Source organism: Vanacampus margaritifer, chromosome 5 (genome assembly GCF_051991255.1).
Source record: "Vanacampus margaritifer isolate UIUO_Vmar chromosome 5, RoL_Vmar_1.0, whole genome shotgun sequence".
Lineage (NCBI taxonomy): Eukaryota > Metazoa > Chordata > Actinopteri > Syngnathiformes > Syngnathidae > Vanacampus > Vanacampus margaritifer.
Window position 1 is genome coordinate 19,083,252 of NC_135436.1, and position 23,244 is coordinate 19,106,495.

The 23,244-nt window shown below is 40.1% G+C and overlaps 1 protein-coding gene across 1 annotated transcript in view; it reads left to right on the forward strand.

Annotated features, from left to right (window-relative positions):
• kcnj5 (potassium inwardly rectifying channel subfamily J member 5) overlaps nt 1–11,176 on the forward strand; it is a 29,107-nt gene extending 17,931 nt beyond the window's left edge. The window contains exons 3-4 of the mRNA XM_077566475.1: nt 503–1,376; nt 6,968–11,176. Coding sequence (XP_077422601.1) covers nt 503–1,376; nt 6,968–7,341 — 1,248 coding nt within the window. The 3' untranslated portion in view covers nt 7,342–11,176. The remainder of the gene's footprint in view (nt 1–502; nt 1,377–6,967) is intronic.
• The last annotated feature ends 12,068 nt before the right edge of the window (nt 11,177–23,244 follow it).

Genomic DNA, 23,244 nt, shown 5'->3' on the forward strand with positions numbered 1-23,244 from the left:
CAAACTAAAAAATATGATGATATCCATCCATCCATCCATCTATCCATTTTCCTCACAAGGGTCGCGGGGGTGCTGGAGCCTATCCCAGCTGGCTTCGGGCAGTAGGCGGGGTACACCCTGAACAACCATCCACACTCACACCTATGGACAATTTGGAGTGTTCCATTAACCTGCCATGCATGTCTTTGGAATGTGGGAGGAAACCGGAGTACCTGGAGAAAACCCACACAGGCAAGGGGAGAACATGCAAACTTCACCCAGGAAGGTCGAAGCCCGGACTCGATCTCACGTCCTCTGCACTGGGAGGCGGACGTGCTATGGTTGTCTACATGTGCCTTGCAATTAGCTGACTGCCTCTTGTCCAAAAGTCAGCTGGGACAGGCGACCCTAGTGAGGACAAACTAAAAAATATGATGATATCTTTTGAGAAAATGTTAAGATCGAATATGAAAAGTAATCCTCTTTCTCTGACATTGTCTCTGTATCTTCCCTCTCCTTGTAGGTGAAGAAGCTGCCTAAACACTTACGGGAGGCCCAGATATCGACAGAGCGAACACACTTGATATCCGACCCCGCCAAGAAGCCACGTCAGCGATACGTGCAAAAGGATGGCAAATGTAACGTTCATCATGGAAACGTGCAAGAGACCTACCGTTACCTCAGTGACTTGTTCACAACACTGGTCGACCTCCGCTGGCGTCTTAGCCTCTTTATTTTCACGCTAGTCTACGTCGTCAACTGGCTTTTCTTTGGCTTTCTGTGGTGGCTGATTGCGCTCATCCGAGGGGATCTGTTACATGCAGACGAAGAGGGCTGGACCCCCTGCGTGGAGAACCTCAACAGTTTTGTCTCCGCTTTCCTCTTCTCCATTGAGACTGAGACCACAATCGGGTACGGCTATCGTGTTATCACGGAAAAATGCCCAGAAGGTATCATCCTGCTTTTGGTGCAGGCCATACTGGGTTCCATTGTGAACGCCATGATGGTCGGCTGCATGTTTGTCAAGATCTCACAGCCAAAGAACCGGGCCGAGACCCTCATGTTCTCGCACAAAGCTGTCATATCAGTGCGAGACAACAAGATGTGCCTGATGTTTCGGGTGGGGGACCTGAGGAATTCTCACATTGTGGAGGCCTCCATCCGAGCAAAGCTTATCCGCTCGCAGCAGACCAAGGAGGGCGAGTTCATCCCGCTCAACCAAACTGACATAAACATCGGCTTTGACACGGGAGACGATCGCCTGTTCCTTGTGTCGCCGCTCATCATTTCACACGAGATCAACGAGAAGAGCCCTTTCTGGGAAATGTCCATGGCACAAATGGAGAAGGAGGAATTTGAGATTGTGGTCATCCTCGAGGGCATGGTGGAGGCCACAGGTATGAAACTGCATAGATTGACGAGTGAAAGATTGACCGTTTGCAGAAAATGGTAGAGTTGTAATAAAATCGGAACTACTATGAACCAGCGGTCCCTGGCGGGAAAAAGTTTTGGCACCATTGCTCTAGTGGGTTGTAAGGCTCAATGGAATGGAATATTTAGAGTTGTTCTCGAAGCTGACCTAATTTCACAGAGCTGCTAGTGTTTATTTATCCTATAAGTCACCATTTTAAAGTACATGTCACTTAAGGATACGAATCGCCCATACCATTTTACACGCGTTGTCGATGCTACCCGCATTTCCAATGCTGCTAAACTTCAAGGCTGTCTTTGTTATGTATATTTCAAAACGAGTTAAGTTTAACTACCAACACAGCTGATCATTGTTTAGGGTAAATGCCAAGCCCTTCAAAACTGCTTCAGGCTAGTTTACATTTAAAAGACAGACAAAACTGGGTATTTCTGTAAAGTTCCAAAAATCCTCCTATTTCCAGACGCTCAGAATTTACGATATCTTACTGTAAACAGTCCAAATTGTGTTAAAAAAATAGTCACCAATTCCTTAAGTCTTATAAACATCTTAATGATGTGATAGCATAGCTAGCTTTTAATTGTCCGTAATAAGCTTTTTGTCTATTTTGGCTAAAGCAGGTATAGTGATTTGCTTAAGTTCTTTCTTGGCCACTGTTGTTGAATGCGTAATTATGATTTATTTTGAATAAATTTACAGTATAACATGACTAATCATAAGATTTATTAAACATGGTACTAATGCATGTTCTTGGACACAGTTTGCGTCAGTAAATGAGACACATGGACTGATTAGGAGGGTTTACACTCCTGGACAAACGTGCACAAAGCACAACGCTCCCTGGTGCGATCAGGCATGGCGTTGCATGCATCTGAACATTTCTGCTCTATTTCACATTAGATTTTTATATTTATTTTCTCTCCCAAAGTACCAGTAGTCATCATGCTTCCTGATCACACTGCTGGATACTTGACTCAGGCATTAAATCAACCCTTGCTTCACGAGCACAAACCGCTGCAGCATTCAGGGGTTAGTGTCTTTACTGTCCTTCTCCGCCGGGCAACGGGCCAATCTGCCCATTGCCTATACCGCAACGCTCCACACACACACTGTCCCCCCCCGGGACTCTTAAAACTATCTTCCGCCTGAGAAATGCAAGTTAGCATAGTTTCATGATTTGTCATCACATGCCGGAAACGTTAATGCCAGTACTCATGTTTGGTTTGACTTGCGCACCGCCAAACAGCCGTTTGTTTTTACCGAGTCAAGCCATAGCTATGCTACAACGTCACCAATGTATCATCCTGGTGACACTGTACAACTCTGTTTACTAAGCAGTGACAAGAGGTTATTGGCTCTTTGCCATAAAATGGCTGGTGACTGAACATACATGCCACGGACATTCAGTCCCTGCCCCAAGCTACTGACGTAAAACTGGACCAGCAAAGAGTTGGTGCTCGTCTGGCATCAGTTTCGCAAGGTCCAAGCTCCAACTAAAAAAAAAAAAAAGTAACTGTAGCTATCTAATTTTATAAACGTATTGTTCTCCATCCGTCCGTCCATCCGTCTTCAATTCCGCTTATCCGGGGTCGGGTTGCGGGGGCAGCAGCTTTAGCAGGGAAGCCCAGACTTCCCTCTCCCCAGCCACTTCACCCAGCTCCTCCGACGGGATCCCAAGGCGTTCCCAGGCCAGCCGAGAGACGTAGTCTCTCCAGCGTGTCCTGGGTCGTCCCCGGGCACTCCCGCCGGCAGGACATGCCCGGAACACCTCCCCAGGGAGGCGTCCAGGAGGCATCCGAACCAGATGCCCGAGCCACCTCAACTGGTTCCTCTCAACGTGGAGGAGTAGCGGCTCGACGCTGAGTCCCTCCCGGATGACCGAGCTTCTCACCCTATCTCTAAGGGAGAGCCCGGCTACCCTGCGGAGGAAACTCATTTCGGCCGCTTGTAGCCGGGATCTTGTTCTTTCGGCCACGACACGTATTGTTCTTCAAATAAACAACAACAAAAAAACGTATTGTTCTTTATTAGTTAATTGCAAAACCTGTTAAGCATAAAAGCAGCACCTTATCAAAGAATGTAAATAAAAAAAGTCTTTCAAATTAACTACCATGTCAAATCTTACCCAGCACAGTACCAAAGATGAACCTTAGGTTATGTAGATACAGCGTCTTTACAATTTGTTTTTCAGCCAGTCCACCCTGGTCTACCAGGGATATATATTGGTATATAATGGCAACAGTGATTAATGTTAACACCTGAAAATGTGTACAAATGGGAGCATCTGCAGTTGAGTAAATCAACAACTCCAGCCACTATTTGTAGAATGATAGTTCGGTACTTTAAATGAAGTACTCATAAAAGGCAATGTCTTTTTAATGTTGTTACGTTACCGTACTGTAAATGTCCAAAAATGTAATTAGATTGTTACTTAAATATTTGAAGAGAATGATCTCACAGTCAAATTTCTGATTCTGGCATTAGAAGGGATATTACATACACACACACACACAAACACGTACTGTAGTGCTATAGTTCTCGAGATCAGTCTTGGTCTCGAGACCAGTCTCAAGACCATTTCTTAAGGGTCTCGGTCTCATCTTGGTATCCAAGGCATTTTTACTCTGTCTTGGAGAGGGCTTTTTGGTCAAGACCGGTTGAGACCAGGCCAGTAGTACTACTGTGATCAGTGACAAACGCAGAAGGCAGGTGCCTCACTACCTTACCGGAGCGCCACACCGCCTACATTTGAGATTTGTTTCATTGTATTAGTTCAAAAACAACCTAGCAGATTTTTATTTTTTATTTTTATTTATTTTTTGCAAACGTAATGAAAATAAAGATACTGATCAGTTTGTTATGTATTTTTTGTCATTTTTCTTTGATATATACAGTCTCGGTCTTGACCGCAAAAGTCATACTTCTTGTCTCGATATACTCGATAAAATCCTGATCTTGGTTGGTGTGGTCTTGACTACAACACTAACAACCCATCCGATATTAAATCAACAAGATCTTAGAGTAAAGACAAAGTCAAACCTCTTAATTGCACGTTCTTTAAATGTTAACAAGTGCCTCTAAGCTTCACTGACAACATGTTTTCCCAGCCATCATTACTTTGCCAACCACTATGTTTTCACATTAAAATACACTACACACGTAATGTCCACAGGGCAACCAGATGTCTGTGTTTGTTATAGATATATTTTGGTTATTGTTTTGGCAACTTCAAAGTCAGCTGAGGAAACATCTTCGTGATTGTGCTGCAGTTATGATAGTTTCAGAGAGGTCCTGTCGTGTGTCCATGTTGCCGACAACAAACCTTGTTTTCATTATAGAAAGGTCCCTGACGATAGTACGTTTATGACAGTTTTGTCATCTTATATCCCTGGTAATATTTATATATCAAATAAATAGTGTTTTGTGGAACACAATCAAGTTTTTTATGTAACAATGGATCTTGTAAATATTACTACCTACTCGTGCGTATTCTGACGTATTCACGTCTTAGCCAATAAAGGAATAGTTTTATTTATTACCATGCTTATTTATAATATTTACTCTACATTTAGGGTCTCTCCTGACTATTTAGTACTAAATCTTATGAAAAGTTAAGCTGTATGAGCAGAAGGAAATGTTTTTTCTTTGGGTGAATTTTTAGGAAAATAAAAGCCGTTAAATTAAGAAGTGTCGTTAAATGAGGAAAAAGCGTATAGTCATCTTCACAAAAGAATTATTACGTATAGCAAAACTACGAATGAAAACATACATATAACGTATGTCTATAGGTCAGCAGAACTTTCCATCAAACACGTACATTTGGAAACATTCAATATGCTTGTATAAAACCAAAGACATGGTCAAAATGTCTACAGTCAGTCTACAGTCGAAATATACAGAAGAGTAAAACATTCCCTTTCAAGTCCTCTTAGATTATGAATCATCTTATTTTGACAACAACACGCACAAAGCCAAATACTCAACATGACTAAGAACGGAAAGCCTTGAGGGAAGCATATCCCCAGCATAATCAGAAATAAACACAAGGACAAATCATTCCACGAGTAACAAAGCTTAGTCAGCGCAAGACCTTAACGTACAGTATATGGGAAGCCTGGAAGGGAAAAAAGAGGGCAAACTAGAAAGGAGCAAATGTGTACATGACCTTGGCTGTTCTGTTTCCGCACTGTACAAACACTTGACATTAAAACGTGTGCTAACTAACGCAAATTAGGAGTATTATCATGGGGAACTATTATGCGGTTAGCGTTAGCGTTGACCTCCACACAAGCAGGTGGATGTCACAGGAGGCTTCATTCCATTAAATCAGCATGCACAATAACCAGGAAGTGGCTCACCTAAATGGTGCAGCCTTAATTATGGTATTAAGTGCTCTTTTATGTTTCTTCTTTAATGGGTTAAAAGATCTCCCTTGAAAGGGTTCCTCTATACCAGAATCCTGGATGGAGGTGGATTACTGTAATGTGGTTCAATTATTATTGTTATTGATTTTACCTCCGCATTTAATAGACAGGGATGCGGTGGAAACTCTCAAGTCCAACGCAAGGCATCATGGGATTCTGGTCAACCTACGTGGAAATGGTTTAATTTATAGAAAATGAGTTTTTTAATCCTATTTTGCTGAGTAGTCACAACAGGACTGCATCAGTTTTTTTATGCGTCCAACTGTCCATGCATGCTATTTCTGAATCTATGGTCATCTTGGCAGCTTTAATGTATGATAAAGTAACTAGCAAAAACACACTTGGGAAATGCTACCATGTTTGACTGAAAAAAAGAGAAATATGAATTTCGGGATCCTTGACTTTAGAGATTCTATTGGTGTTATAGTTTGTATACCAAAGGACAGCCAAACATTCAGACTTCAGCACATTACTCCTACAGTTAAAAAAAAGTAACAAACATTTTTATAGATAAACAAACAAAGGCTGACACTCATAATCTCGTCATAAAAAAGGCAAATATTTGATAAGTTAAAAATAGAAAAATGGGCCATCAATTTCCAGAGGGAATTAAAAAAGAAAGGTCTATGAGCACCTCCTTGTGCAGCGACATAAGACACCGCGTCAGTCTGAATCGACTGTACTTCTATTTTTAATCGCATCCAATGCACGCTATGTATCACAGTCTGCAACAGAGTGAGCAAATTGTGTGCACTGTTTTGGTTGAAAGGATTAATCTACTTGATAACCCTTTCACCTTTCCACAAATAGTAGAAGAAGTCAGGAAAAGAGAAGCTCACAAAAAGACAACTCAGATACATGAGTTAGATACATTTACTACAAATTGGGGCTTTTGCTTTTGCATAGAGCGTCATTTACACAGAAGGTTTGAAATGATCAAAAAGAGCACCGACAGGGTCAACATAAGTGTTACAGCTGTTAGTTTGACAGATGTGGTGCATGATTGAGGATTTCTGTATGCAGCATGAAAAAATTACTGATGTCTTTCTCCCCTTTCTGTCCCCTGTCCCCACGTGTGTCTCTTCATACTTTTAACGTGCGTGTGGACGTATACGCCCGCCCGTACCCGGATCAGGGATGACGTGTCAAGCGAGGAGTTCCTATCTGGACACAGAGGTGCTTTGGGGCTACCGCTTTACGCCGGTTCTCTCCCTGGAGAAGGGCTTCTACGAGGTCGATTACAACAACTTCCACGACGTCTATGAAACCAACACCCCAGCTTGCAGCGCCAAGGAAATGGCGGCGAAGCTTCGGGACGGGCCGCTATTGCCTCAGCTGTCGCTGCTGAGCCCGGAACCAAAAACACATACTTTTGGCCTGTCTGACTTAGACCCACTAAGCCAGGATGAGGACAAGGCGGAGAGAGAATCAGGAGGTGACAAAGGAGAGACGAATGGCTCAGCGGCTGCTTTGGAGGAGACGCCCTTTGCTGACGGACTGCCTGGCTGATCAGCCATCAGACAAAAACGTACCCGAGAGGACTGAACAGTATTATATTTAATTTAGTCAATGGCCAGCTTGTTGTATTGCAAGGCTTGGGGAAGCAAAACACTTTTCTCAAGCCACTGAACCATGCAATACTCCTCTACGGTACTAGAGTGTCAATCTATAGCATAGATTGCTTTTTAGACACGTACTGTAAGTGCCGACACACATCTATATCTTCACTTAAAAGTTGGTGGTACCGATTGTCTTTTTATAATCCTATAGTCATATCCACTTACCACTAATGCAGCTTACAGCGGGGTACACACAAAGACGATATGACAATATAGCATTGTATTGTTTGAATAGTGTGCGGTGTACACCACACTTAATCTGTCCTCCGACAATCAAAGGCTTGTCCCCTAAACCAGAGGTCTCACGCCAGCAAATATGACTTCACGTAGACTGATATGTGACAGGCAGAAATCTATAGCAGGGCGTCCAGATCGCTGGAAAATTAAAAAGCAAGCAGCAGCTGTAAGAATCTCTTACCACGACGACTCCATTGCTATTTTCTTTTGTGGTAAGATTTGGATAGCACTCAACTCAATGAGTTGATCCTCCAATTCTGAAGTCCTCTCACTGTGAGCTTTGTTGCCATGGCCATTCATTTATTTCCTTATGTTCGATTTATGATTGACATTCGGGATGTCCTACTTATCAACGCCATTATTTTATCATAAATATTGAATTTATGTGATTGTTGGCGCTAATTGGGGATGGTAACGTTTCTTTTAGAGACATAGGATGATTGGGTCTTCACGTGAATCAGGATTACTTTTATGTGTGTGCCCTGCTTAAGTTGTAGAAGGATTGTATGAGAAACTTGAGCAGAAACAAGTAGTTGAGACAGATTGCACTGTGCTCCTTATGGATATAGCTATGCTCTCATTTTTAAGAGTATCGACTCGGACACATGCTACTCTAAGATGATGAAAGGAAACACTTTCCACCATCTCGATCCTGCTTCACCGAGATGGCATACAGTATGTGAGGCTAATAGTTTACTTGTAGGGACATATAGAAAGCGATCCAAATGCAACCTATACACAACCAATATGCAGTTTTATTTTCCGAAACCCGCGCTTTGTGTGTATTTTCATATTCATGTGACTAATTCTCTGTCGCACACTGGGAGGTTTGCCCCAAAAGAAACCAGCTTGTACCTCATTCTATGCTCATTTTCAGGGCAATTAGCTGCAGCAGAGACTGGTGAACGAAGATGATATTGTGTGACTGACTGATTGGTAGTAAGATCCACACCCCCCCTCCCCTTCCCCGGGCTCATACAATTGTGAAGTGTTATTTATTAAAAGTAGTGGTAAATCGAAATGGACAGCAGTCAGCGTGCATTTGGAAATTGATGAAGACATGGTAATAAGTTACAGAAGCCGAGCCGAGACCACATAAACTGAGACCCACGTCAAGACCAAGGCTGTCTTTCAGGACATCAAACCAAGCAGCACAAATCTGAAAAAACATGAGGGAAATGGAGGTCGCTCTTAGTGTAGATGCAGCTGACATTCAGGCAACCAGTGTGGAATCGATTCACGTTCAGTAGTCAGGTTTCCATCCAATTGTTTCCAAAATTTTAAGGGAATTTACTGAAAACGTGCAAAACGGACATGCCATGTATGCCCATTTCCATCTGTTCTTCTTTTGCGAATATTGAGAGGGGACTCCGCCGCTGTAGGTGGCGGTATACACCATAGAGATGTGATCCACCAGTAATTTAAAAGAAGAAGAAGAACTTTGCTTTTATAATCCTTAATAAGCCGTAACGTTTCTTTTTCTGTTTTCCACCTAAAATAGCATTCATATTCGCTTTTTTAATTAATTCCAAAAAGATTTCAGTCCCCCCCAAACATACATTACTTTATCGTCCACCATTGCTTTGTGACGTGTATCCGGTGTTGCCAGCGTTTATCCGCAAAACCCGTTTCCATAGCCAAAATTAGCATTTTCCTTTTTTCCATACGCTTCAAAATTCACCACCTCAAAGCGTAACAACTTTTTTTGCGAATTTTGGGCCCTTTTTTCGAATTTCTGCCGTTTCCATTCAGTTTTATCTTCGCATTTCATGAATTCGAATAAATATGGGTGGATGGAAACCCGACTAGTGACTGCAGGCGTGGATGTGAGTGTGAATGCTTGTATGCATGTGCCTTGCGAGTAACTGGCAACCATCCGGTGTCAATCCAATCCAGTCTGCCTTTTGCCCGGTGACCTTGGATAACGGGCAATTACAACTGACCCTGCACAAGATAAACTGAAGGAAAACTGAAAGATGGATGGTATTTTCAGCAGCTAATTTGATACGTAAGCATAATAGCCAATCACAGTCATTGTAATCAAAGATAAATCATACAAGGTGAAGCACTGCTATCCCTGCTTGGTCTTGCCACGTCATGACAATAAATCCAAATACCTATTTTCCCATAATCCGACTGAATTAAATACAATGACTCTTAATTGGTCTCTAGACAGTCCTGAGACCAAAACGGTCTTCGGCACTGCTACACCATTTTGAAATAAAGATTATGATAATAACTAATATTGTATAACACAGTACTGTGCAAAAGTCACTAGTTTGATGTGTTGTTCCCCCCTCCCCCTTTTTCTTACCTCTTTGATATATTTATGTTTAGAAAAACTATAATTTATAGGACAAAACTGAAAACTATTAAAGTTGCATTGACCGAGGAATAAGCCATAACATTTCAGTGATGATCAAAAGTGAAGATAGAGTAATTTATGGTGTCACTGGAACCATCCACCCCCATCAAAGCCTCACAAATCATATTGGAAACTGCCCATCTTTTGTCAGAGAAGGAATGTGAATTACTGAGTGACATTCAAATCACATTTCGCTATTAAAGCATTATTAAAACAAAAAAATCTAACTGTGACCATGACTTTTGCACAGTAATACATGTAATGTTATGCTAATGAAAAGCAACTTTTCTAGCATATAATACAATAACGTCCAGTGACAGTTCAGTATTGCATAGGAGGAGATGATGGTAGGTTTGATCAGTATCCATCAAACTACCCAACAGCATACTATTGATGCCTGATGCATGTTGGTTCTATGTAGAAGTGGCTCTTGATTTTATCTGGAAAGTATTTTTCAAAAGGTTTATGAAATGTTCACTGAGTTACATTATGAAAAGGAAGGCTACCGTGTGTGTTTATGATAAGGGAGTCTACTTGCATAGACACTTGCCCACAGCTGATAATGATAGGAAAAGATTCTCTGTCTAATCTCCATCATCTGGGGTATTTGCCTTCTTCATTACGACTCCCACTGGCCCTCACTCTATTACTTGAAGTGTTCTTTGTCCTTCTCCATTTTCAGCCTCCACTTGTTTCCCAAACTGCCCTTTGTCTTCTGTTTAATGGCCCTTGTGAGCGGTGTTGGAAGCAGACACATGCATCTGAGCGGGCCATGACGGACAGTAGTTAATTGACTTGCATGAGGTGACCCCTACGTCCTCTACTTCTAAATACATTTAATACAGTGAACGATACAGGGTATTTTCTAGGCATGCAAATTATAGAATTTCTACAATATAAAGACATTTTAATATCAAATTGTCATTGACAAAATTATAGATCCCGAATCATTTAAAAATGCTTCAATTTTCCTGTTTCACAGATGCTTCGATATTTATTTTCACTGCATCTGCCTATGTATCCCATTTGCTAAATGATAGGTTTGTTGTTAGAGAGCCTTCATCTTTCATTGCAGGAATGTCATCTGTTTTATGTGTTCTCTTGGGAATAAACATAATACAGCCAAAAGAACAGAACATGTTCTTGTGAATGTGTTCACGCGTGAACGAGCAGGTCAGCATTATTTGCGTGTGATTTATTTCCTGTGCAGATAACTATGCTAATCTTGGGGGGAAAAAATGACCTTAGTTTAGATGAGTGTGTCGTGGCACTTTGCTGTAACAAATTGACAAAGTTGTATACAAGCAATATATAGACACATGAAAACTGGATTAGTTGTGCCTGGCGTGATGAAAAACAAGTTGAAAATATCACTATGGCACATCTTGTGTGCTGAAGCTCGAGGCAAAAAGCCCTTATAAATGCTTTTAGGAAACGCTTTTGAGATAAGATCCACCATCGTCTAGCTAGCAGCTAGCGCAAGACGATAGATAACGCAGCGCTCTACATTTTTACTCAAGTTGCTTCTTATCAAACACCACAAAGTGATGACTCAAAATGTCACACGATCCAAATCAAAGCCCTGTGTTTACAAAGCGCTGGGCTAACAGCGCTAAACGTCACTTAACAGAAGTTACACTTCACTTCTCGTGGCTTTTCTGGTGGTGTTCAAATATCATGGCACTGAAACGCTCAAGATGAAACAAACCCAAATTCTTTCTGCTTTAAATTTGTCTAATTATTTTAACCCTGGAGAACCCAAGAACCATTTTCTTCTTTGGAAAATTATGAATTATACATTAAATGACTGCTATAAGTTCACTGAACACCAAAATATATGTTTTTTCAATTTTAACCCTTTTTTTTAACTAGCTCAGAGTTGCTAATTTATCAAAATATATATAAAACATACTCCTAGGCATTCTGCAACATGATATGAAATAGATTAACAAAAAATTTTTTTTTTTACCATCTGATGGTTTGCTGAGAAGATGGTTTTGTTTGGATTGATTTCCAGCTCAACAAAACAGCATGTTGCCAGCCATCTTGTCACCACCACTCTGGCTCATGTAAGTGCAATATTCATCCACTAGATGGCCCCATGCAGGGGTCAGAAGTGGCACTCTGGACTTTTTAAGTTAAATTTGTAAAAAAAAAGAAAAAAAAAGGTCTTTGTTATTTGAGTAGCAGAATTTATAGGGGTCAAATTTGACCCTGTGGGTTCTCCAGGGTTTAATGGTAAATTACATTAATAAATATGTGCCCGCCTCTTTTCCTTCTCCTTTAAGAAAAGGTGTATAGATAGAGTTGATGATTTGATGCCGGCTCAGATAAGGTCCAGTGAGGTTCGCTGACGGCTGTTATACCAATGACGCATATTATGACAGCCCAGTCCAAATTTATGGGATGCGGCATTTCTCAAAATGACAGTTTTAGATAGGTTCCATTGTATTTCAATTTGTTTTCACTGACACTGGGGGAAAGTGGATACACTTCAGCAGGAACGTTTTCTAAAAACTAACAGTCTGATGGATTATTAAGGATTAAAGAGGGAATTACAAATCCTGAGTCAGCTTTGTGTGTGACAGCAAATACAAAAAAAAAAAGTTGGCATGGCGATTAATGCTGCCAAACAACTATCACCTAGCAACAGGAAACACGAAACTCTACGCAAGGCAGATTTAACAAGCACATTACAGTAGTAAGAACAGGAACATGATGTTACATTGGAGAGGGAAGGTGTGGGGGGATGTGTGGTCCAAATTCGCTGAATCCCAGCAGTGTGCTGTCGAGCCTATTCCTGCCGGGGCTATTACATTTTTGAACCTAGAATGTCAGCGCCTGATTCAAAATTGAATAATGTACGATGATGAATAAATGCATCCTTTGAATGGCGCATTGACATTTTTTACGCTAGGCATGTGCAGGACGGAGAGAGCGAAGGGGGGGGGGGGGGGTTAGGGGGTCTCGGTTATCATACGTTGCAGGAGCACAGCGGCGCATACTGCAGAACCTCTGCAATGAAACACAATTATTAAATGACATTCCCATTTGGAAATCATACAAATAGAAAAAAAATACACAGCACTGCAGTTGTCCCACTTGACACTTAGTCGCTGAAATGAGGTTTGCATTTGCTCATGTCTTCCGCTGATACTGTAGCTTGTGTGACACAAACCATGATTGAGGTCTACTCATAGGCCATATTTTAACACAAATTTTGGTTCCTCTTGAATATTGTTTTTAACTTCAAACTCAAACCATTTGTACCACCAATGAAGTCATTTAATCAGATCAAACTAATTAGGCCTCACAAAAAGAGCGGTGAATAGTGACTGTTATGAAGTTTAGATATGCTGCTTATTTGAGATTGGAGTTAGCAATGAACTTTTAGACAATGAACTGTGGTCATTTGCATATAATCCCCTGTGCTATTTGACCAGGGTTCAGACAGCGAACACAATTTAAAAGAGAAAATTGCAGTTCTCTACTTGTTATAGTTTTTGTCTTGGTCAACTATTTGGCATTAAATCTAACCTTGCAATGTGGAAAAATGTTAGCTATTCACTATCAGGTCGTTGTTGTGCTGTCTGAACTCAATCAGTTGTCACGTCGCCATGAAAAAAATGGTCATGCTGTATAATTTGCCAATGAATACAATAACCGACTCTCACCTATGTCATGTTTACCATTATCCCAAAAGCAAGCAGAAAAATGACCAATAATATGAAAGCAGGACAACTCTTTGCTACATAAAGGATATTGTAGCTATTGTTCTTGCCATGGCTCGTTAATACACTTCCTCAGCTTTGCGTTTTAATAATGCATGGCTAACAATTGCAGTCACAATGAAAAATGACACAAAAGAAAGAGAGCATTTGCTTGCAAAAAGCATTTGGGGATTTTTTTGTGTGTGTGTTTTTGCATATCGAAAACATCACCCCCTTGAGCAACAGACATTGAACGATCTGAAAAAATTTAATCTCCCTCATGTCTTATTTACTACAGCAGGATTTCCCAAACTTAGATTTTGGACCCAAAATGCAATTCCCAGTCATATAAGTCATATAAACCAGTGACATACACACATTCTGGAGTTTGTAGTCCATCTCCAAATTTCAAGTTTAAGCTGAGAAAGTTAAGCAAAACTGGCTTCTTACATGACACCACTCTTCTACCTTATCTTCCATTTGAGCTACAGCTACATTTAGCATCGGGCATCCTCATGTGCGCAACTGCACGCCGTGTCAAAAGCCTTTAAGAGTCTTGTGTGAGTTTCCTGGAAAGGATGATCTCTGCACTGTCTGCAACAAAAACGCAGTAAGTCTTGGCAATCCAGTGACTGTGGTTGTAAAAGCTCAGGTAATGAGTTTTCAGACAGCTAACCAGCCAAAACAATCGTGAGATTGCAATTTGGGACAACGTTCAAAAGGAAGAACAAGAAAACAATGAGCTAAGATGACAATGTCCAGTTTTTTTAGCCACGCGCAATCTCTTCATATATTATGGAACATGGAAGGCTGAACACAGATCAAACAGTGTCTGGTCGAAAGGGTTCGCGAGTAAAAGCTTCACAACGCAGAGAAACCTTTGCCTTCATCATGACTGCGGAACACATTTTGCCTTTGATGGCTATTTCTATCCTCTCAGAGTGCCTCGCTCCCAAATTTCAGCTACTGGGAAAGCATGAAAACAAAATCATGTCCAAACTCAGAGATTTGCTAAAAGGCCGCTAAAGTCCAATTGGACTTCATCCCTTTGATGAATCTCAAGTCTGCAGTTAAATATAATATAATTTCACTCTCTGATTACATCAAGTGGGTATAATAATTGTTGGAATTTGGATGTTTCTGGGATTGGTGAAGGACTCTTCACCCCGGTGGCCCGGTGGGTGGTGTCTGGTCGGTGCTGGATCTCACTTTCCTTTTTTTTTCTTTGGTCCTTCCTCGGGTCTCCTGACGGCCTCACGGCTCTGGCTGGGTTCTGAAGTGTTCGGTTTAGGTGAACGGTATGGGATTTTTTTAATAGGTTTTAGGGGAACTAATGAATACACACTCGCACATGCACATACATGTACTCACCCACATACAAAATATTATTATTATTATTTTTTTAATAAATACATTGTAAAAAAATAAATAAAAAATGTAAAAAAGAGAGAGCAATGATGATGACATGTCAAATCGGTAAAATTACCGAATGAACAATACTGAGCTCTCCAGAAAAAAATAAAATAAAAAAAGTGCGCATAATAATTGACTTCAGGATGATTTTCACTGAGTCTTTGCAATCTTATGCATGTTGTTAAAAATGAATAAGAATGAGCATTTTCTCACGAGTACCTGTGCAGACCACCATATAATTACTTGCACTTCAGATTGAACCCTCCTGTTCACATTGTTTTGAAGAGTCAAGCTATGTTTTAATACACCAAGTTAACGATTTGTGTGACATTTTGAAACTAAGTTTAATTTTCAGTGAATCAAGTCAAAGTGATAGAATTGGGTCCGTATATTTCACATCAAACTCTTCTGATTTCAATATAAAAAAAAATCAAAGCAATGTTTTGATGGCATTGCGAGCTTTGTGGAATCGTGTTAAACCTTGCCCATTGTTGGACGCGACGAGGAACATGAACAAAGAAAGCCATTAACTCATTCACTGCCATTCATTTGAACTATTTTTTTTATTAGTTTAACATTTTTTTTCCACTTTTGTTAACAAGAGTAAGAAAACTTTTTTTTTAAATCGCCTCAGGCGATTACATTTTTTAATTGTAATTAATCGCATGACTTCAATAGTTAACTCATGATTAATCATAAATGTTATATCCGTTCTAAATGTACAATAAAACAAATTCAAGGTTTTCATACTCTTGTTAACAAAAGTGTTAATCTAATAAAAATTGTTAAAATGAATTTTTGACGTCAATAGCCGTCAATGGCAGTGAATGAGTTAATATACTGTACAATGTACCTGCTTCCATTCTTGTGAACATCAAAAACTATATTGGAGTGATGATGAAATTTAATTTTAATAATCCTGTTGTCATAAACCAATTAAAACCAGTCCAAATGTTTAGAGATTTTTACTATGATTTTTGCATGCATGCAGTATTCCATTCTGTCAGGAATTTTATACAATTTTGCTCCTCAACGGTGAGTTGTACCGCTGTGTAAGGACATCTAAAAAATCCTTGATTGGGTTAAAGTCTGTTCCAGTATATTATGGAAGTCAGATGACCTCATATTATGGGTCCAAGCATTGCTAAACCAAACCTGACAGACTTCACAAAGCCCATATTTATGAAATGAGCGCTACTCGCTGCAGTAAGGGTTACTTAACCGAGTTAGAATACCCATTTGCTGCCAATTTGCTTTGCCCAACCCAAGCAGTGACCTTTTTTATGACCGGCCATGGTCCATTTTCTTGTAGAAATGTATCACAAATTCCATTCTTTATACATCTTCTGTTGCAATATGCTGACTGACAAAGCTCCAGTGTTACGATGGATATCAAGAAAAGTAAACAAGCTGCCAGGGCTGCGAGTCGTGGGCAGATAGTGTTTTGCTAGCAGCCATTTTGAGGAGCAACCACACCATTTGCATTTATGTCACAGATTACTTGAAGATTTGTTTTGTACTTATAGCAGCAGTTTTACGCAATTTTAAAGCTCTGATACACACGTTCCTGAACAACGAGTGTGCACAACAGGATATGTGTTTAAATGGTGCATAAGACATGCACAGTGTGTCACTCCTGTAATCCAGCATTACTTAGTGCTTTGGATGAGATTTGATTTACTGTATCAATTTAAGCTCTGTCTTTGACGGTGGAAAACGGAATAGCATTTAAATGAATTAACGCTACACAAAGGGAGCCAGCCATCATAAAACCAAATACAAAATCTATACTTTGCCAGCCACAACGCAACATTACAACCCCTTTTACAAACTGGCATCCAGTACAAGACATGTACAGTCGGCAAAACAGTGTTGTTGAATTTTTTGGGTAAAGCCAAATAATGAATACCCTTTTGGTTCCCAGCCATTCTCTTTTCTTATCTAAACATTACCAGAACATGCCTTGTCTGGGAAAATGCAATGCCTTTGAACTACTGTGGTGGATTTGATCCTATTTGAGAGCCTTTGAAATGTGTAGGAGAGAGCAAGCAAGGATGCGTGTGAGATGTGCGAGATCTCATCAATGATAGAGATACAGTAAATCAATAGTTCCACACAAGCTCCAAATCACTTTACTTTGTATGAGAGCCCCATAACGAAGGCAACCTTTGTTCTGAGAGCATCACACAGGATTCACTTGGATGTGATAAAAAAAAAAAAGATTTATTTATTAGTTATTGATTAAAAAAAAAAAATACAATATAAATAAAAAGAATAATGCTCACCAACTTTATTACTCTTAAAAATGTGGGTGAATTCATGAATAGTGGTTCCTTCCCCCGCGGACCCTGCAAAAAATGTCAGGAAAAGCCTACTAGATCATCAAAACTTTATTTGGGGTTAACCATTTTAGACATTTTAACTCATTCACTCCCATTGACGGCTATAGATGTCAAAAATTCATTTTAACTATTTCTATTAGTTTAACATTTTTTCCCACTTTTGTTAACAAGAGTATGAAAACCTAGATTAAAAAAAAAATTGTATTAGAACAGATATAAAATCTGTGATTAATTGTGAGTTAACTAATAAAGTCATGCGATTAATTACGATTAAAAATCGCCTCACGCCCCTAATTTTTAATCATCTTTTCCTTATAAAAAAAGATTATAAAAAATAAAAATATATATTTAAAAGAAAAAGAAAAGATTCTTAAAAATTAGGGGCATCAGGCAATTAAAATTTGCAATTAATCGCATGACTTCACTAGTTAACTCACGATTAATCAAAAATTTTATATCTGGTCTAAATGTATAAAAAAATTCTAGGTTTTCATACTTTTGTTAATAAAAATGGAAAAATATGTTAAACTAATAGAAATAGTTCAAATGAATTTTTGACGTCTATAACTATGAATGGCAGTGAATGAGTTCATGGCGGCCGTCCAATGTCACATGAGTTTGAAAATGATTGGCTATTCTTTCTTTCTTTCTTTTTGAAAAGTACAGTACAAGTGATTAGTTAATTTGTTATTAAAAAAATACATTTGACCAGGGGTGTGTAGACATTTTAGATCCACTATACACACATCTACATTTACATCTTTTTTTAAAAAAGGAGAAAAAAACAACTGAACAAATTAGTATCAGGTTATTGATTTGAGGCAAATTTCCACTTGCAGAGATAAACTGGTGCGCCATACTTTGGGTTTCTCCATTCCTCTCTCTTTCTCCTGCCCATTGAGTAGCTAACCCTTGTGACTTCTATCTCTCCCACGCACCAAAACAACACTAGAATAGGAAAGAGTGGTGTCCGGTGCTCACCTACCTGTGGATGACTAATTCTGTTCAGCACGCACACACGTGATGCTTTCACACCAGTGGTTCATGTTGGCTCATCACAGTGACTTGACGGCTTCGTAAACTTAGAATTTATTTGGGAAACATAACCAATTGCCAAAAATGTGTTACTTACAAATAATACTTACTACTACCTTACTGATAAGGAGTACAATTAATTGATTTTCAAAAGGACATACAGTGGGTTATATCTTTACCATTATTAATCAAATTATCTAAATCAGTGGTCCCCAACTTTAACGCTAACGCTAAATTAACTCTTTTACTGCCAAAGACGTTAAATGAAGTTCTGCAAAAATCTACGGCGGAGCGCCAAAGACGTTAAAAGTCGTCCACCTATTTTTTTTAATTTTTTTTTTGAAACGGGTAGAGGGAACCCTTCCGCATCTTTGGTGAAAGTTTCCAGCAAGTCTGTTGTGCCTAATGACTATTTTTGGCCCCTAGAGGGCAGCAATGACTCTCTTTTGACAAGATTGGGTGGGCGTCAGTAGAAGACGTGAGGCGGGGCTAGAGTGTTGAGGGGACATTGGCTGAAGAAGCCATAATGGCGGCCGCTTGCAAGCAGCTCACGGTCGAGCCGTTTTTTTCAAAGACATCGACCAACGATAAAGAGCACATTGATGACGACGATGATCATCATCGATGATGATGATGGTGACTCCGAGGTTGACGCCGAAGTTGGAAGCGCTGACGCGGCGGCTATGACGACGTTATAAAGGTTCACGGCAAGCGATGCTGACACCGGACAACACGGAGCACAACGCTCAGGCGGACGTTCAATCGGACGACGAAGAGTGCCCAGAGTCCAATGCATATTCATCGGAGGAGTGTGTACAGTCTGCTACTTGCTATTTATTCCCCGGAAAAAAAGGCCGTCAAGAAAGTGTAACGTCTGCACGCGAAACAGACAATCGAAGTGAAACGTATCTGTTGTGCAAATCCTGCTGCGTCTCCTTGCATGCATGGGAGCGTTACAAAAAGAAAAACTGTATTTGAAACATCCACATAATTGTAAATAGTACCACAGTTGCACACATTTGTAAATAGTTTGCAAAATTGTTTTGTCAAATTGTTACACTGTTGAATGGAAATAAACGTATTTTGCAAACTAAAAACACTTTTTCATTGTTGGTGAAAGCGTTTTACAGAAGTAAAGCACTATTTAGGTGTTTGTGGCATCATTCATGGACAAAAAGAAGTGTACAATTCACTAGAGTGCATGAAATAACATCGTTTCACAAAAAGCTCTTTTTCTCCGCTTTTTGTTTCAAAACAGAGAATTTCGGTGAAAGTAACCATTTTCTATTGTTGATTACTGAAGAACGTAATAAGGTAGAGACAAACTTTTTTCTGATGAAAGATGAGAGTCCAATCTTTCATTTGGTAGTATGTGTGTTTCCATAGTCCAAACACAACATTTTCTGTGGACCTTGAAAGATCACTCAAAATGCTTAAATCGGCTGGCACTGGCGACATCCCATTTCTGAAAACGTCTGGCAGTCAAAGAGTTAAGAGCCAGAACGGGCCATCATGCGTGGGAATCACCTTTAGCTGTCAGTCCATGCACCTTTCTTTTTCTTCTTGGTCATAGGCTCCTGTGTTGTCTCATCACTGGGCCCTTTCTCCAAAGAAACATTCCAAATATGTTTTTTACTCTTTGCTAGCTTGTCAATTAGCATCAGCGCTACGCGACTGAGATAATTAGCATCTTGACATGCGTCAAGAGTCCGTTGCAAACAGAGATAATCCGGTCACTTTTCAAAATAAAATATTTTTAAGCCTTGGCTAATCATCCATCCATCCATCCATCCATTTTCTTGACCGCTTTTCCTCACTAGGGTCGCGGGGGTGCTGGAGCCTATCCCAGCTGGCTTCGGGCAGTAGGCGGGGTACACCCTGAACTGGTTGCCAGCCAATCACAGGGCACACAGAGACAAACAACCATACTCACAATCACACCTATGGACAATTTGGAGTGTTCAATTAACCTGCCATGCATGTCTTTGGAATGTGGGAGGAAACCGGAGTACCCGGTGAAAACCCACGCAAGCACGGGGAGAACATGCAAACTCCACCCAGGAAGGCCGAAGCCCGGACTCGATCTCACGTCCTCTGCACTGGGAGGCGGACGTGCTAACCAGTCAGCCACCGTGCTGCCCTTGGCTAATCAATTAACCGGAAGTATAGTAAGTTTTTTATATTATTTTAACTGTGACCAGTCCAAAGTGGCCCACGGCCCAGTACCAGTCCGCGGCCCGGTGGTTTGGGACCGCTGATCTAAATAACCAAATGGCCTAATGACCAATACACATACTACTGTAGCACCTTGTGAATGTATTAGCCCCCATTGAACTTTTTGACCTTTTTCCACATTTCAGGCTTCAAACATAAAGATATAAAATTGGAAATCATCATGGAACTTCTAGAGTCAGCTGGCTGCCTTGAGAGAAAAGGGGGTTATTAATTTGTAAAAGAACAAAAATATTTTTAATTTAAATTTAAATTAAATTTTGTTTGGTATATTTTCTTCACCAAAAAATCCAAATTGTATATATTCATGTTTGAAACCTGAAATATGTCAAAAGGGGTAGTAAATACTTTTGCAAATCACTGTATATTATACAAAATTTTGGTCGGGACCCAACAAGAGTGAGCACAGCTTAAAGTAGTGTTGTTTGATTACTGTCATAATACCTGAAAAAACGAAACAAGGGGAAAATAAACAATAGTTCAATCAACGCGAGGTCAAATTTGTTCTTGTGAAAGCGCATTGTGGATGATTCTGCTTAATAAAATAATTTAAAAAAACTCATTAGTTATTGCCCATTCACTTTCTACAAATACTGTGATCTTTTGGATTCTTAGGGAAATATCACATATTTGTTGAGTGAATTATACTGAATTGACGTATTTTCTTCTGTGTGATGATTTTCCGTTTACATGCATATATGACCTGCTTTGTGCTTCAACTCTTCATGCATGAGGCAGCAACCCTTTATGATTCATCTATAATCGGATCAAGCATGCAGCGCAACATACGCCGGTTCACGTGTAGTCACAGCGGGCCAATCCGAGCCCGCCGCTGCGTCTCGCTCCCTTTAAGCAAACTATACCGTTGACTCTCTGAGCCTTTTTTTTTGGGGGGGGGGGGGGGGGGCGGCGGAGAAGTCTCAGCAGATTTGTGCATCTTCAACACGTGCGTCCCCGTCACTGCATGTCCTCCCTCCAGCCAAGTTTGTTTTGCCTGTGACCTTTCAGCACATTCCCCTGGCATCCCTGCAGCCTGCAGTCATTTGCAGTTTGCTCCGTCCTAAGCAGCATAGGAAACCTTTCCAAATGGGCTCGTAAACTAACGTCGGACACGTCGGCGTCACATTTTATTTGCTTGTACAAGATGCGGCATAATGATGATGTTTTAAAGAGGACCATCTAACAACACTTACAACGCCTTCATTTGTTTGCCCTTCAGCATTGGATGATGGGCTATATTTAGACGAAAGAAGTATGCTAATGAGCTTCTGGAAGGCATATCTGACGGCTTGTAACACACACACTGCCAAGTCCATAATCTTTACCCTAAATTCTTTATTTTTTTCTCCCACTCACATTTAATTGTAGAAATGCTGAATGGGTTGCATAACAGATGTGGGGGTGGGGTGGGGTAGGGGGTTCTCGCATTTATTAGGTGTCAAAGTGCATTTCCATTTGACACAGAACAGAACAGGCCCCCGGAGAAAAAAAAAAACTGTTACATAACCACTTTATCTGATGGAGATAAGAAAAAAGTCCCATCACTCTCTCACGTTACCATTTTTAATATAATTCATTGATCTATCAGGCTTTCTGCTTGTCTTCTCGACACGATAAGAAAAAACAATGTCCGACTGTTTTATCTAAAATTAACTGATATCACATTTAGGCAGTTATATGAGTTGATATGTGATATTTAAGCTAAGAAAATTGGGGTGGGGGGGGACTTTTTTTCTTCTTCTGATATTAAAAGCTGAAATGAAGCCGGGCCGGGTGAAAAAAGACAGAGGGATCTGCTCACTGTTCCTAATTAGAATTTATTTTCTAAAATCCATGAAAGTTATTTTTAAAGCCCAGAAATTGCTTATCTGTAAGCATCAGGATTAGTCTGAGAAAATAAATCTTGGGAAGAATCACATATTTCATGCACACATTTACTCATGAGGGGAAAACAGTTTCCAGTTGTTCTAATTAAAAAAAGAAAGCAAATGAAATAATTAAGTTTCCTTGGGAAACCGTCACCAACATAAATGTTTACTATTTTATTTAAATTTTATTAATTGGACAAGTATTTTACATACTAAGTGTACATTAAGTATAAGAGAAGGTAATGGAAGGCAAGCCGCTCTTCTTGCTTTATGAAGTTTCAGGATTTTTCATGGTTCAAATTGAGGCAGAGGTGGTATCATGGGTGACTATCGATACCGGGTATTGGTATCGGTGCCAATACCAGTCTTATTTTAAGGCATCGGCACTCATGGCGTTGACCGATACTATTATCGGCCGCCCTCCTGCGACCATTTTATGATCAGGGACAAGAAATGAGAAATTATATGAATACAAAGTTGCCATTAACTTCATGCAATTTTAGGGAAAAATATAGATCTTGCTTTAAAATCATCATTTATGGGTGAGGAATTTTATTTACTAGTGGTATCGGTATTTGGTATCAGTAGCGG